Genomic DNA, 16,007 nt, shown 5'->3' with positions numbered 1-16,007 from the left:
ACAGTCAAACAGGGCCATAGCAAAGAGATCTTTCCTGCAGTTTTTCCTACCACGGAGCAGAGTCAGGGAGAAGAAACTGGTGGATGACACTGTGGTTAGTTTGTGCCGCTTGCCACCCCCAAGACAACAGTTTACAAAGCACCTTTTCACATCAAAACTGGGCCGTGGAAGTTTAAGAGGGAGATGTTTAGTGCAGAGAATACCTGAAATAGCATAGACTTTTACCTGATCCTGTTGCTGTTTGCTCAAAATAGTCCTAAAGAAACGTTAAAAGAGTGTAACGTCTCAGGCTAGGAAGGGCCAATGCAATGAAGGAGGAAATAACAAAACAGACACACACAAAACAAAGAACTTCAGCTGCAAGATCATTTGTTCCATAGATTTTATTCCCTATCTGACCAAAACAATCTTGGTTCCTTCATATTTCACATTCGCCTTGCCATACCCATGCAACTCCATCTCATATTTTCATAGCATCATTTATTATACCTTAGACCATTCTATTCAGCATTTTATCACACATCCAGTATCTCCCCATACATAATATACACAGTATATAACAGGACTTAAAGGCTTAAGAAGTCTAAAGAACATTGCGTATTTCAGAACATAGCACTTGTTCCAGAGAAACTTACTACATTGTGCAAGTTGTAGAAATGTCAGAAAACACAAACCCTTTGGGATTTGTCTGAGGAAGAGCCGGCAGACCCGGCTGTTGAATTCGGAAAGACGCCTGGCAAGGGCGGCCAGCGGGACGCATCGGCCTCGCGCACCGAGAGAAGAGGGGCAGCGTTCAGGAGGATTTACAGAGCGCTGAACACACAAACACTACCCGCGGAAAGGAAGAAGGAATGTGACTTTAGTTCAACTAACCCATGGACAGAATTCCACCCTGTCTCGGAAGCGTTCCCTCCTTTTGGGGTAACTCCTTAGGTAGTTCTCCTGTGGCTGTTCACATTCTGCAGAGCTTCAGGGGGAAATTCTCTGTGATGAGATGATCGTCATGCAGAAGGACAACAACGTTAACTTCGAACTCTGCAGGAAGAGGGAAAAAACAACAGGTTCCACACGCACGTGAATTCTGTCAGCAGGACCAGCAGCAGATCCCTCCTGCTCGAGGGCATCACTCGGCAGGACTCTTCCACGCTGTTGTAAGATTCATAATACAGTATTCTCAGGCCATTTACAGAAAATGAAACTCAACAGTAAATTAAAAAATAGGACCTGCGTTCCATGAAGAAGCTTTCAAAAGAAAATTTACCTAATTTTATTCTGTATTGTTCCAAAAAGAACAAGGATCAGATCTATGTCTCTAAATGGAGACAGAATACAAAAAATGCAAAGTTAACTGGAAGGAACTAGAAAGCAAGATATATATTTATATATATATATATATATATGAATAAATAACATATATATATATAAATATATATATAAAATTTTATATATATATAATAAGTAGTTATCCTTTTTTCAGCATCTTCATAACAAGATATAAAGGCTGTTCTTACATATTAAAGTCGCAATTTGTCACTACAAATTACTATGTAATAGCTAGAAGTGCTAAATGTAGAATAGAAACCTATTGATTATTTCAGTGAAAAAAAAAATCAGGTGCAAAGATGTTTTTGAGGAAACGGGCACTCAAAGCTGCAAAGTTTGCCTGCAATTGCCCAGAGATACGCAGCACAAAATGGGAGGCGCTCCAGCTGCGCACGGTCCTGGCAGGACAGGCTCAGAGCTCGAGCCCAGCCCAGTTGGAAACATCCAAAAAATCCATAAGAAGGAAGGGCAGAACAACAGGCTATCATGGGGGATCATAGAGAATTTCTGCACAAATGAGAACATCTGACTTGCAAAGTAGAAGAATAGAAGTCTGTATTTGGGACAGGAAAACAGGGACCTAGATTTTAAGTGCCTGTTAATGAAAATGCTGGATTTGGGCAAAAATAAGCAGGAAAACATGGCCTGTGAAGATCAAGAATTAAAGCTTTGTTAACAGTTGTACTTCCAAGTCTGTGCAGCAGGAGAATAGGAAACAGGAAGGAGGAGGAATAGAAAAAGGAGATCTCAGTGATAAAAAGGAGGAAGTGATCAGCTTGGCATTTTCTTCTTGGGCTACTAGGCAAATGCTTTCAGCTTGTAATTGCACTCTTCTTCCTTCCTTCCCCCCCCCCCCCAAAAAAAAAATATATATATATATATACACACACACACACACACACATATATAAATATATAAAACTTGCCCCTACACCACTAGTCTAGTCTACCTATCATATAATTCTATTATTCCTAACTAAACAGTTTCATAACTGTTTTAGTTAAGAGTATTAAATGCCATTTTCTCTATCTATCAGAAACACAGCACCACTATGATACCGTTCAAGGAAGCTCTACAGGAAAACCCATTTCCTCAGTTTTTCTTGCTCAGTTGACAGAGATTTTCTGCATTACCTATTCAGCCAGAAGCTCAAGGGACACTTGAGGCTTGTGTGGAGAGCAGGTGCCAGCCCAGCCCAGCCCCCTGCCACTCACCGACTTTGAAGTTGGTCGTTTCCAGCGTAGGGCAGGTGAAGAGCCTGGGAAACACCATGTATATGGGAATGGGAAGCCCCCTGCACACGTCCCCATCCGCAATCTGGATATTCTGAATCTCTGTGGCGTCCCTGGCATAACCCTCTGCACAGCCTGGGGAAAGACAGAGATTCAGAGGAAAAGCAGAGGGAAGCAAAGAGAAAAGGCAAAGCAGTAGCCAAAACTCAAACACACAAGCATTTACCTGGGAATAACCCCAAAACATTCTGCCCTTTGATGTACCTTTGCAGGTGAGTTTAGGCGTGTGGAGATTGTTTACATTAATGTGTGCTTTGCCTGTTCTCTGTGAGGTGCAAAGCTTTTATTTTCCCCCCAAAACAAGTCTTTGGAGTCGTGCGGACAGGCCAGCATGCTTCGGTGAGAGGGAGCCCGTGAAGCCCTGCAGCCTGTGCCGCTGCCCGGGCAGCAGAGCTCACCGCAGGTTTCCACGCGCACTAACTGCAGCTCCACGCTTTTGACGGCAGCTTCTGCGCTCTCCACCACCAGCTCTCCCGTCAGCGGCTGCGTGATGACACAGTTGGTAGAACTGAGGTGGCCCCTGATGAGGAATTTCGGGAGGGAGGCTCTCTGAAAGGACAGGGCGGCGGGGAGGGAGGGGGAACAAAGCCAAAACATAACTGTAACAGCAAGAAGTGCTAAAGGGAAATAACAGCCTGACAGAGAAGAAGATGAAAAGTTATCAAAATGTGCAGAGAAGTTATAAAATCAAGAATTTGATTTCTGATTGAAAAATCACAAATGCCTCAAGTGACTTTCCTAATTTTTAAACAGGCCTCCTTATGCAGATGCATTAGGATATTGTCTCTTACTGCCCTTCTGAAACACCCCCATGGCCCAGGGGTGACCTGTCCTGGGAGGGTCTAACAGCACTTGGATCCTACCGTGCATCCAGGAGCTGGAAGTGCCTGGTGAAGGATGCAGGCTGACAGGAATGGAAGGGATGGCCAGGTTGAGCAGTGCTCTCAGGCACTGCACTGTGTCTTGTTTTGTCAGTAAGGACCATCAGTTCAGTGATCTCCCCAGCATTTTAAACTTTAACTTATTGGGAAGGAAGAAAAGGACATTTAACGTGCTCATTTAATTCAAAATGCTGCATGCTGGCTAGACACCAGTTAAAGAGCTGGACAAAAGTGCTGATGGGAATGCAGGATTACACTTTTAACAGCAATCGCATTGCCTACATGATAAAAAAAAAAAAAAAAAAAAAGCAAACTGCAATGGTGCTGACACCCACTCAGAACAGCTGGATGCTACAGTCCTACCAACCAGCTACAGCCAGAGACAACCAAACAGCAGGACCCACTGCTTGAGGAGGGCAGTCCATGTTCTGCAAGTCTCTGATCAGCTCCTGAAAGAGGCTGCAGGGGGTTCCTGGGTCGGCCCCTGCTTTTAGGCCACCAGGCAGCCCAGATACACAGGAGTTTCTCTGTGTCAGGAGGCGAGGAGAGCACCGAAACAAGCAAGTTTTCTACCCACATCTTTAGCTCTTTTCTTCACCATGCAACTTTACATGAGTCACACAACCAGAAGACAACAGATAACTTTAATACTAAGAAAAAAAAAAAAATGGAAGGAAAAAGAACCAATTACCCACAGGGGTGCATTTAATCATTATTTTCTTTCTCTCATTTGGAATTACTTGAGCATTATATATAGATTAGAAACTTACCTCTTTAACATTCTGCAAGGTTTCAGGGGTAATTTTGAAGTCTACTGGGCTTGGCATCAGCTTCCCTTTCTGTGACTAGAGAGCAACGAAAAATTTAGACTCCAAACTACATCATTTACAAAACACACGTTGGCTACTAAAAAAAAAAAAAGCCAATGAAGTCAAGCAGTGTAGGCTGATTTTTAGGGCTCTTAATGCTGAAAGGATGCATCTATGTAATAAAGGATCTGACATTTCCTGCCTTCATTATTGATACTGTCTCAATTCAAGGCACAATTTTGAATGTGCAGATGGACTGCATCAAGTTTTGGATGTGTTTGCCATTGCACTAAACCACAGTTACATCTTCCTTTGTAAACCACTGGCGTAAACCCGTCCTACACTGCAGGTCAAAAAAAAAAAAAAAAAAAGTTGACGCCTGCAAACTCCCTGAAAACTCCTGGAAAATACACTGCTATCTTCTGAAGCATATCCTGGAAGACTGGGGAACAAAGTGCAATTTTGCATTTCAGTATTCACAAACAACTACAATTCATTTGCCACTTGTAATGTTTCCTTTCACTATTAGTATTTTGAAAATGTATTCGAGGTTTTGGGGGAGGGGTGGAGAGGGAGCCTGGTCCGTAACTCTGAATATGTTCTGTAAACTCTCCCTCTGCCTTTTGTTACCTGTGAGCGCTCTGAACATCCTCCTCGTCCCTATTACCTGCTGCCCTTTCAAAAAAAGGGTTTGTGTTTCTCAAGCCATCTTCAGATTATTAGGAGATCCTCGGTTGATGAAATCTAATATAGTGCTGATTTTAGTGTCACAGCTTAGCTTCTTAACTATATAAAGCAAAACTAGGCCTGGAAAATACTCCAGTTAGGATTTACTTTCACTACTTAAGAATTCAAAATAGCTCCATCTGCCCAGCTGCAAGATGGGAGATATTAGCAGAAAGATTGACTGTATTTTCCCGTAACTGACAAATTCTGGTCAAGAAGAAGGCTAAAGGAAATGGTACAGTGAGCACTGCCAGTGCTTAGTACGTGTTCAGCAAAACCTCGTTAATTCACCCTGCCTGGGAGATTTGGCATGATTTACTGACTCATGATCTAACAAGAGCTACACTGGGAACAAGAAATAAAACCAGGAACTGCATAGTACATAATTTGTTCACTCTATTTTGACAACTGTGGCTTACTTATTATAATGGACCTATATAAGCAGCATAATATATTTTAGAAAATAATGAAATCTTATCAGCAGGAGACCTCTACATAGCACCTAGACAAAACTTTGAAAGAGGTATCATAGAAGTAAAATTTTCATCATGGTGCATTTTCACCATTAGAAATTTTCACGTGGTGCAAGATAAAAATAACCTAATGCTTTAGGGTCCTGCTACAGAGTTCAAAGGAGCGATGCAAACAGTATGTTCTAGCAAGTTCTGGATAAAAGAAAAGTATTTAATTAGGCCTGCACAGTCTGTACTGATATCAGATGCTCTGAGCATGTGTTTAAGCCAATAAAAAACTCAAAATAACAAGCTGGGATAGGAACCTCCAGATAACAAATGACAAAGCATTTCTTGTGAGACAGACAAATTGCAGTCCCGCAATGATACGGCCACAGGAGGAAATTGTCCCTATGTTGCTATCTGCAGGATCTGAACATTAGTTACCCTGGATATATACGCTCAGTATATAGCCAACTATGGGCTTGCTTTAAGGTGCCAAACCTACTTCCAACTTGATGCACTTGGATATTCTGAGATAATGCTCTAAATCAGAGTCAATCACCTCAAGAACAGAAAATGGGTGTTTTTCTTCTTCACTGCTGCACTCCCCTTTCTACAATTGGCATTGAGGCTGCCTGGCATCTTTGGCTAAGAAATGCTCAGATTAGCTGAAGCAGTTTAGGAGAACACTGTAATATTTACCTTTTAAAGCTACCACTGTCTCAGAAGTGAAGAGAATGAGTAAGAAAATAAAATGAATACAAGCATCTTATTATCTAAATCACGTTTGTACCAGATCAGACCTCTCTAAATGAAGAAAGAAAAACAACAGAGGTGTAATTCTATGTAGAGAAAAACCCTAGTGGAGAAGACACCTCTGTTCTTCTGAACATTTTTGTTTCAAGGGTAGCTGCTTTGATTCATGCAAGTCAGATGTGCTCTTACTGTAAGTTACAGCACTGATACTTGTTTCTACAAACACCACTGCAGAAGTTCACTTCAAACGAGGACAGGAAAAAAAAAACAAAACAATCACTTCGTATATTTAACATGAATCATTCTTACCAGCGAGTGGACAATGAATTCACAAGTTTTAGTCAGGTCTTTTGCCAGCAGAGAACGTCGCATATCACACCGTAGAGTGTACTGGTAAGAACAAGATAGGGGAGGAAAGGAAGAGACTTTGTTAAGATCTCCTTAAGTCTATTTTTCTTGTTTTTGCTGCTTATGTGCATAAGTCTACTGGTTATTTATACCTAACATTTCATTTACAACAGATTAACAGGCAACATAGGTACCAGTGATGGGTAGAAGGGGGTGTAAGGGGAGATGAGATATACGCTGATTTTAGATGCTCCCAAATGAAAGTGTTTGTATTTTACAGTCCCATCATTGCTTGCAAATACTTTTAACTTTGGGTATTACAGTAACACACAACAACAGCCTATGAAATTGAGGGACTGATCCACTGACAGGGCAGAACTTTTGTGGGGCCGGGGCCCCCAAGGTGCATCCAGCCAAGACCAACCAGGGCACTGCTCATCACACGCTGCGCAAGTATCAGCAGGCAGGATATATTTGCAGCCCTTCTGCCTTTGGCTTTACAGTAAACGGTGGTGTCAGTTAAAAGCCTCTTTCATAGGAACCTGTCTTGAATCAGAGAAGCTGAACTTAACAGCAACAGTGTGCAAGGAAGTCACGGAACAAGTTAACTTCACTGGTAACTGCTCAGTACATGGGAGCGAAAAGCCCGTGGCTGAGAAACGGGGTGATGTTTGTTGGCACACGAACCATCCACCTCACCGTCTAGGTCTCCAAGGCTGCTCTTAAACTGCACCTTTAGTTACGCAAACATCACAAGCTAAGTAGGTGGTGCACTCTTGTACTGGTTTTGGTCTGTTTTTCCATTTCTTGGTTTGAGTAAATATAAACAAGCTGGAAGGAAAATGATCTATTTAAAACTTGAGAAAGTTTTTAAGCAATTCTAGCCTAACTTCAAAAACAAAACAAAATTTAAAAAAAGTCCGATGAATTCCACCAATTCATCTATGCATCTGTTTTATCAACCTTATCAAATAAATAGCCTTGAGAGAGACTATATTTTCATCTTTTGGGTATATGACAAAAAATATATATATTGGCTAAGACTAAATCATTGACCTTTTAATTACAGTTTATTCTCAGGCTGTAAAAAGAAGCTGAGTAAATGAGGAGAAAAAAAAATCAAAAACATTTACCGCTAAAGCATACCTTAAAGCAACAGGTATTTATCATAAGTTATCTGGATTATGGAAAGCAACTCAACCTGCTTGGCACCATTTTTGACATACCTACTCCAAACAACAAATGCTGCATTAGGCAGAAAGCCAAACGGTGGGAAGGGAAGAGCGCAAACGGTGGGAACGCAGGATAAACAAACGGCTTGGAGGGCCAGCTTTTAGAAATGTGTTTGCCTTGCTTGTGAACTAACCAAAACCCTGCACTGGAAATTGGGAAATTCTAATGGATGCTGAAGACTGGCAGACATAATAATGTGGAGTGCCAGAGAGCTGAAGGCAAAACTGGGTAGAGAGCAGTAAATTAGATTTTTGAAAGCTGAGTGCCAGATCTTCAGACAAGGTTTTCTTGCCATGGCTGAGAAAGTATCATCTACTTGACTATGCTGAAAAGCATGAAAAACAGGATCATTATTTTCTCTGCAACAATGAAAACAACAATAACAAAAGTCACAATGAAAGCACTACAACAGGCGACATGCATTCAGACAAGACTGGGAGTTCTATTATGTGGTAATGCCTATTGGTTCACCATGCAGAGTTCCCAGATGGGGAAATAACACAGCTCTTCCTCTGGCACATAAAAGCCTTCCCACTGCTGCAAAGTACTATCTAGATGCAGCTAATAATGCTGGACTGGAAGCCAACTGTACAAGTCTGTAATAATACTCAAAGTGTACATAAAATCCAAAATTTCAGTAACATCTTCAAACTAAGTAACTAAAAAGATGCCTGGTAAGCAGGTAAACCAAAAACATCACTTCACTAAAACACTGTTTTCAAAAACACATGGAAATCTGTGTCTAGACAGATTGAATATCTAAGAACAGAATAAAAGGGTTTCATCTGAGACTTTTCTACCACTGCCACCTCTTTGCACCCCATGAAAACAAGGTCATGTCTGAGCAGTTTAACAAGAAATGAATGCCTAGTTCTACAGGTCTACTGCCCTGCTGAATTTAACACTTTTATTCTTTTGGTTAATTCCAATAAGATAGTAGATTGTTTTTTTTTCTGTTAATCCAAGACTGTTCGCTATAAAACTGCAGTTCAGCTAAGCAACTAACATTTTTATATAATGTCAAAGCCAATTCTCTCAGTAAGCTCATACAAGGTTTCTGTTTGTTTTTTTAATAACCAGTGACTTTTTACTAGTATTGGTCTGAAAGTTTTTCATTTAGCGGCTGCCTCTCAACTTCTTGAGCGCGCAGAACATGTCTCAGTAAGACAGCTCAGCTAACGTAACGGGCACGTACAAGAGTTGGGAAGACTCTGTCCTCCATCCCCTCTGCCCAAAGCACACAAACAAGAAAAGCCAAACAAAAAAACCCCAAACAAATCATCCTTTGGTAAACTGATCTTTAACCAAGAAAAGTAAAATTTCAAAACTATTTCCACACACTGTGTTACAACCATGCTGTATACAGAGGTTCAGGCAGAAAATTCTACTCATTATCTCTACAAGGAGGAAATGATTCACGTTTCTGAAGACGTGATGAGCTCTCATCACTTTGATTTGAGTCCTCATTACCAAGTTACACAGCCATGTATTGTTTCTGTTCATGAGGGACAGATTTAGCTCAATAACGGATGCAATGCGACTACTGCATAGAAGTGGTTAGATATTAAAACAGTTGGGACTTGAGGTATTTCAGGCAAGACATCTTGTTACTGTTCTGTTTTTGCCATCTTTCCTAGGTTACTTGCTCAATAGGGACGGCCTGAAACAAAAAGCAATGGAAAGATTTCCTCTAGTGGGAAGATCCTTCTGACAATGGAACACATGAAGACAGACTCTGAACATGGGCAGCTTTGTTCCAGTAAGATTTGTGCCTGTGTCTAAAACCAGCCCACTTCATTTTTTAGTATTTTGAAATATTATTAGCAGAACCAAGTAATTTTTTATGCTGAAACTAGATTGCAGTACATTTCTTTTTGGCTATGCACTACATAGTGTTGACAACATGGGAAATGCAACTTCTTTCACCATAAAATCAGAACTAGATGAAACTATCATACTAAGCATGTTAAATTTTCAGTTTCATACCGTATCTGTAAAAAAAAAAAACAAAAAAAAAAACAAAAAAAAAACAAAAAAAAAAAAACAAAAGGTTGTAGGAGAGTACTTAACTACCTATAGACTGCTATCTGGAGGTAATGTTTACCATTGTTTATCAATGTTATTTCAGTTTTATATTGTTATACCTAGAAAATACAGTACATAGCAGAAGAATACTACATTACTAAAGAGCTGCTTAAAAGCTACTTTCTTCAAAGAATCTCCAGCTTTCTGGTCATTCTTCAAACTGACATAAGCAAAAAATATTTTAAGTCACACACTATGAAAAGAGAACTTCATCCACTGTAATTTCCTCTACTTCCACAGAGTAAGAGATGCTTTAGAATACATTCAGAATATAAGAAAAGTTCAGATTTTATGTACAGATCTGGCTGCCTTACCTGAATATTAACAAAGACGCCATGATATGTCTCATATAAAACTTTGTTGCCCTTCACTTGCAAGGGAAACTCAAAAGGAATTTCTGTTTTGCCACTGGGCAGTTTTCCTGGTTTGATCATTTCAATAGTGCTGTTAATAATTTGAATAGGCTGCAAAGATAAATATTAAGATCATTAAGTTGAAGCAGAGCGATAGTTCCATGATTTCAAAAAGAACCAAAAACATCCACTAAACTAACAGATTTCCCAAATTCCCCAAAATGCAACATTTCTCTGAAACACACTTCTCCAACCTTACAACGAAAAGAAATATTCAGAATGCTTTTCCTCTGGGGAAGTATTTGTGATCTGCTTTACAGTTGTGTCAAATTAACGGCTAAACATATTGGAGAGCTAAAGAGCAGAGTCGTGAGCACCCTGGGAAGCAGGGCTCCACTTTCCAAGCTACGGCTGTCAGCAGCAGCAGCAGGGACTGACAGGAGAGCAGGTCGGTGTCGCCTGGGCAGGTAGCTCTTTTGCTTCCTCTCCCTCTCCTGTCCTGAAGACCTGTATTTACCACTAGTCTCTCCCTGTAACAAGGGGTAACTATGATTTGGCTTTAGACTGGGGAAGTCTGTTAATCCTCATGACAGCTGCCTCCTAAACACAAAGGAATAGAGCAATCCCTGCTGTCAAATGGATCAACCAGAATAAGCAAAGTCAAAGCTGTAGAAGCAATGCTGATTGAGGGCAGTGGGTTAAATGATTTTAGCCCATTATAAAGCAAGTTTTCCTTCGCTCATAAGAATTTCTATTTCTTTCTTAACAGAAAGCTAAATCAACAAATCTAGACCTCATACTCGGAAGAAAAGGATGTGATGTTGTTACAAAGAGTATGCTCAGTGCAGCTTCACCTTAAGGGTCCAATTTGCCTGATCCCCAAGTCTTTTCCCTCTGCTAGACTAGAATAAATAAAACACCCACAGTTTTGCTTCTACTGTTTTTCAGTCACTCACGGGCTGATTATTCAGACTGCGAACAAAGTAACAAGGATACAAATGAAGACTGCTTCACAGAGCTCTGCACGGAGGTTGGGCCACCCGAGGCCAGCTCCTTTGCAAAGCCAGCTCTCCTGCCTCTAAACGTAGCCGGCCTTGCCTTTCACCAGCGCAGCCAGGAACACGGGGAGCCCGGCATCACTGGCGCTGCAGATTCCAAAATCCAAGCGCAGAGACAGGCCAAGAGGCTAGACCACACTTCCAAACCCAGAGAAGTAGCACAGAGGCCTTCGAGGACTCTGCATGCCAACTGTCACACCGCAAGGAGAACCAGTTCAGGTCCTGTACTATTCCCAGCAACACTTTCAAGGGCTCTGCAGAAACTAGAGGGATGAGAGAAGTTCCACTAAATTTGATTGCTTTAAATTCATGCCTCTCTCCCCTCCACACACACTTTTCTTTTTAAAGAAAATATCCTGCTCCTTAAGTATATCCTCCAGTAACACTATTTATGCTATTACATTTCAGCCCTGAAGAAGACTCTGCATCTAGCGTGTGCTCGTCCCTCTAAATCTCACAGTGTAGCCATAGATAATGCTGAGTTTCCTCTGCTTCCTATCAGGTGTTCTAACTACCTGAAAACTAGTAAGGAAAGATTTAAGAACCCAGACAAAAAAAACCTGCTAAAGACAGTAATCTGCACAGGTTCTTACCTTGACAGAATTATAGAAGGCTTCAAACACACCCACACTTTTGGCGCTAAGCTGCAGATTCACTGATCCTTCCATCGTTAATGAGATACCTTGGTGCTGGACTGTGTCTTTACTTGTTATGACCACAACTCCAGAAAGAATTTCCTAATAGGAGAGGAAAAAAAAAAGAAAAAAAAAAAAAGCACACACAAGAAAACATACATTTAAATCTATTTCTTCTACTGCTGTTACTCAAGCTGCAGTGGCATACGTAGCGTGCTGATTTTCAGAGAACTTGAGGAAACTGTTCCCAGAAAACACTCTAACCTTGTCAGAAAAGCCCAGTCTAGTTGTGTGCATCTCTGGCCAAGGCTCTTTGAGCTTTGCCAGCCTATTGCCTGCGCAAGAGGCACAGCAGGATGACAGAAAGTGGGCCTGGCTGAAGGAAGCCCTGCAAGGCAGCGGCAGAACAGGCAGCATTGGAGAAAGGGACACATCGTGAATTCGAGAAGAGGACCTGCAGCAACCCCAAGAGCAGCAGGCACCAACACAAAAGGACGGTGAAGAAGAGCTGACCTAAATTCTGTATTGCTTTGTTAACTGGCTTTAATTAGTAAAAGCAATTAGGTTATTGCATCAAAAAATGGGCACAGCTGAACTATAAGCAGCAAGGACAATCCTGAACATATGAACTCCTTTATTTAGGAAGGCCAATCTCTCAGCACTGAGCAACAACCCATTCCCAAGCTATTACCTACAGAGGGTCACACAGAAAAGATCCATGTATTTGGGCCACATGGGAGAAGAACAACTTGAAATTAACTATCCTTTGTTTCTACTAACATTTAACATTTCTTAAGAACTAAAGGGCAACTCGGAAACTCTTCCTAACACAAGCTCTTTAAAAATCATTATCTTTGAATAGAGAGAAGTCAAAAATATTTTGTACTTAAGCTGTTTATATTACATACTGCGAGATCAGGTTATAGTTCAAGTTAGTGTGTGCAGGGAAGCCTGCTATCTCTCCTGAAGAGGAGGAGCTCCCTTGTCCCTTCCTATATGAAAATTGAGTCCTCTCTAAATACAAAGTTGTCAGCATATCTGTACTTCCAAGAAGTACAAATCAAAGAACTAAAATAAGCTCACTAAGATGTTCAAATACTTATGAACATCACATCCAGCATGCAACCCATGACAAAGTTTTGTCTCGTTATTTGCAAACATTACATGACATCACTTGAATTACTTCACAACTTGAAGTAATTTGTTTAAACCGTGCTTTTTCAAATTAGGCCTGGACGAAATAAAGTTCTTCTGTTTGCCAAGTTGGCCTTTAGTTTCTTAATTTTGTAAACATTACAAATAATCAATACAGAAATTCTCTATTGATTACTAGCATTATTTTAATCTTTCTTTAAAAAGCATGATGTAATAACCACAGACTTGGGTAATGCCTAACTATTTTATAAAATGTATGCCCAACTCTTTCCATTAAAAATACAGAAGCAAATAGAAACTACTAAGAGTAAAGTTGTTACTCAATACAGAGTAGTTAAAAAAAAAAAAAAAAAACAGGAAGTGGAGAAACTTCAGCTTAGCAAAAGGAATGTTTCAAACAACAAACACACTTGAGTTTAGCTGGATTTAACATAACAGGTGGTTAACTGAAAACAACCGTTTTTGTAGGCACAAACAGCAGCTAATCATAAAATGCACTCTCTAAAGATACCTGTGTAACTCATTTCACTCCCTTCCGCCTTTTTATGAAGAAGCTTAATTGACTGTATCTTGTTTCTGCTCTTGCAACTTATATATATTTTTACTAAATGCTTGCCAACCACAAAAAATGTATGACAGTGGTAAAACTTTTACAATTATCATGCAATCTTTGCCAGAAATTATCTTCTGCAGAAAACTATTACTGCTCTAAAATAAAAATAAGTGCGGTAGAACTAATTCAGGACAATAACCAAACTTTTTTGCACAGAATATTTTTTGGAAAAAAAAAATCAAGCAAAAACACTTCTTATCTTACAAGTCAAATTTAGAGGGATGCAGTGAAGTGTGTGATGAAGCATCAAGCTCAAAATTAGGAACATTGGTTTCCAGTTGGTAATATAAAAAAGAATCTGCCTACTTAAGTTGTACCAACTCACTTCAAATTCTTTATATTTTTTACAGAATGTGATCAAACAGAAATATCCTTAAACTACTGATTAAACTTTTGCATAGGTTATGAAACATTATAGATGTTTAATCTTGTTTCACGCCAAACCAGTCCATGCAGCCAAATACTGTCCATCTCCCTGACCTGCCTTACTGCATAGCCACCAGTGTCAGCAAAAAGAGCCAGCTGAATGATGAGGAAACAGAGGGGCATTATGGTGCTATGCTGGATTAATCAGGGTTTCAGCGACATTAATCAAGGCATTCAATGTTTAAGTTATGACAGAGAAAGCTCATCATGTCTTAGCATTTTTTTGTGCTATTATACTAAGCTGTTATAGGCATAATGGAGACACTACTATATCAAGGCATAAATTTAGACATCACCTTCCTTCATCTCCAAATGCAACTTTAGATAAACTAGAAAAGCAAAAATAGCTCATGATAAGCAGACTTACTGCCTTCAGATGAATAGGCAGACAGACGCATTGGGGTGAACTATGATTTTTTTTAAGGAATCTCTTCATTTTCAAGCACTACTAATGAAAGTGATGTGAGCTGTCCTAATAATAGCTTCAGTACTGAAGTGTACAGCAATCACACAATTTCTACAGAAAGAAAAGCTGAATACTTTCCATGCTTAATTAAAAAGAAATTGGTAACTCCGTGTCTGTGCCTAGGGAATTTCTATCAATAATTCATGTTGCACTTCTTTCATCATTGTGTCTTCACATCACTCATACCTCCGAATTTCAGCCAATGAACTAAAAATGGAAGCCTTTTTCCCTTGGAGTTAAAATAGAAGCAAACAAACAATACTGACAGATATAGTTACTATAAAAGCCCATTTAATTTTGACTTGAAGACAGAAGACATATCCCTTCCTTGTATAAAAACAGATCTAGTTCACAGAGATTTAAAGCAAGTGGGAAAAAAATGAAGACAGACATAGACACAAACGAAGACAGAGCATGGTGTGTGACTGAAATAACCAAGTCCTTTAAAAACATGTCTTAATAAAGCAATGCCAGAGAAACACGGAAAACGACCTTTACCACTTTGACGTCACACCTAAGGGGATACGCTATTCAAAAAATGATAATTTAGCTTGAGAACCACTTGCAGATGAGCAGATGCTCAGTAAGTCCCGCTCAGATTCGCTTAAAGCAGTTTTACACCCTCAGAGGCGTTTAAGGAACCGAAACGCGCTTTACACCCTGCAACAGCCGAGCTGCAAGAGGTTCAGACGCGCCACAGCAGCAGCCCCCCTGCCGCCCAGCCCGGGACCGGGAGCCGCCGCCCCCCCGCGGCGGCGGTTGCGGCGGTTGCGGCCGTTGGCGGCCGCACTCACCCCGCACCGGTAGACCTTGTTGGCGCGCTTGATCTTGATGTCCAGCGCGGTGCCCATCGCGGCGGCAGCCCCGCGCGGCCCCGCCCCCGTCATGTGATAACGCCCCACCCGGGCCGGGGCGAAAGGGCGGGAATTGCGTCCCGCCGACATCCGGGTCCCCCCCGCGGCGCCATTTCCCCGTAGCCCTGCCGCTGGGGGTGGGGTTGGCGGCCGCTGATGGAGCCGCCCCGGCAGCAATGTCGGGGTTGAGGAGCCACTGACGACTGCCGAGCGGGCCCTGGGGACTACAGCTCCCAGCGTGCCTTGCGCGGTCGGCTGTGCCCGCCGCACAGGGAGCAGCCGCTGCGCCTGCTGGAATGTGTAGGAGGCGGCGGCGGGAAGGCAGTGGCCGCGAGCGCTGGGGAGCATGCGCGGGCCCGCTCCGTCGTAACGGCCGCGCTGGCTGCGCGGGGCTCGGCGCATGCGCAGTGGTTGGGGCGTGCGGCGGCCGTTGGCGGAGGGGGGCGAGGCCGCTCCCGGGCGGGCGGAGGGAAGGACAGGACAGGACAGGGCGGTCGCCGTGCGTTGCATCGGTGGGGGCACCCGCGCGAGCAGGCGGC

General features: G+C 41.7%; 1 protein-coding gene across 1 annotated transcript; it reads right to left on the bottom strand.

The window, feature by feature from the left end:
* Positions 1–781: 781 nt before the first annotated feature.
* On the bottom strand, positions 782–15,491 carry VPS26C (VPS26 endosomal protein sorting factor C). Its single transcript, XM_088539349.1, has 8 exons — positions 15,409–15,491; positions 11,913–12,056; positions 10,223–10,372; positions 6,552–6,632; positions 4,267–4,341; positions 3,014–3,164; positions 2,538–2,690; positions 782–1,035 (listed from the first exon to the last, which is right to left on the bottom strand). Exons 1-8 carry the CDS (start codon positions 15,463–15,465, stop codon positions 953–955), a joined length of 894 nt encoding a protein of 297 aa, XP_088395475.1. The 5' UTR covers positions 15,466–15,491; the 3' UTR covers positions 782–952.
* Between the last annotated feature and the right edge of the window lie 516 nt (positions 15,492–16,007).

The sequence above is a fragment of the Tinamus guttatus genome, unplaced genomic scaffold (assembly GCF_059628265.1).
Source record: "Tinamus guttatus ecotype Peru unplaced genomic scaffold, ASM5962826v1 Tinamus_guttatus_pri_ptg001602l, whole genome shotgun sequence".
NCBI classification, from domain to species: Eukaryota; Metazoa; Chordata; class Aves; order Tinamiformes; family Tinamidae; genus Tinamus; species Tinamus guttatus.
Note: the sequence above shows the minus strand (reverse complement) of the source record. Positions and strands in the feature narration are given on the sequence as shown.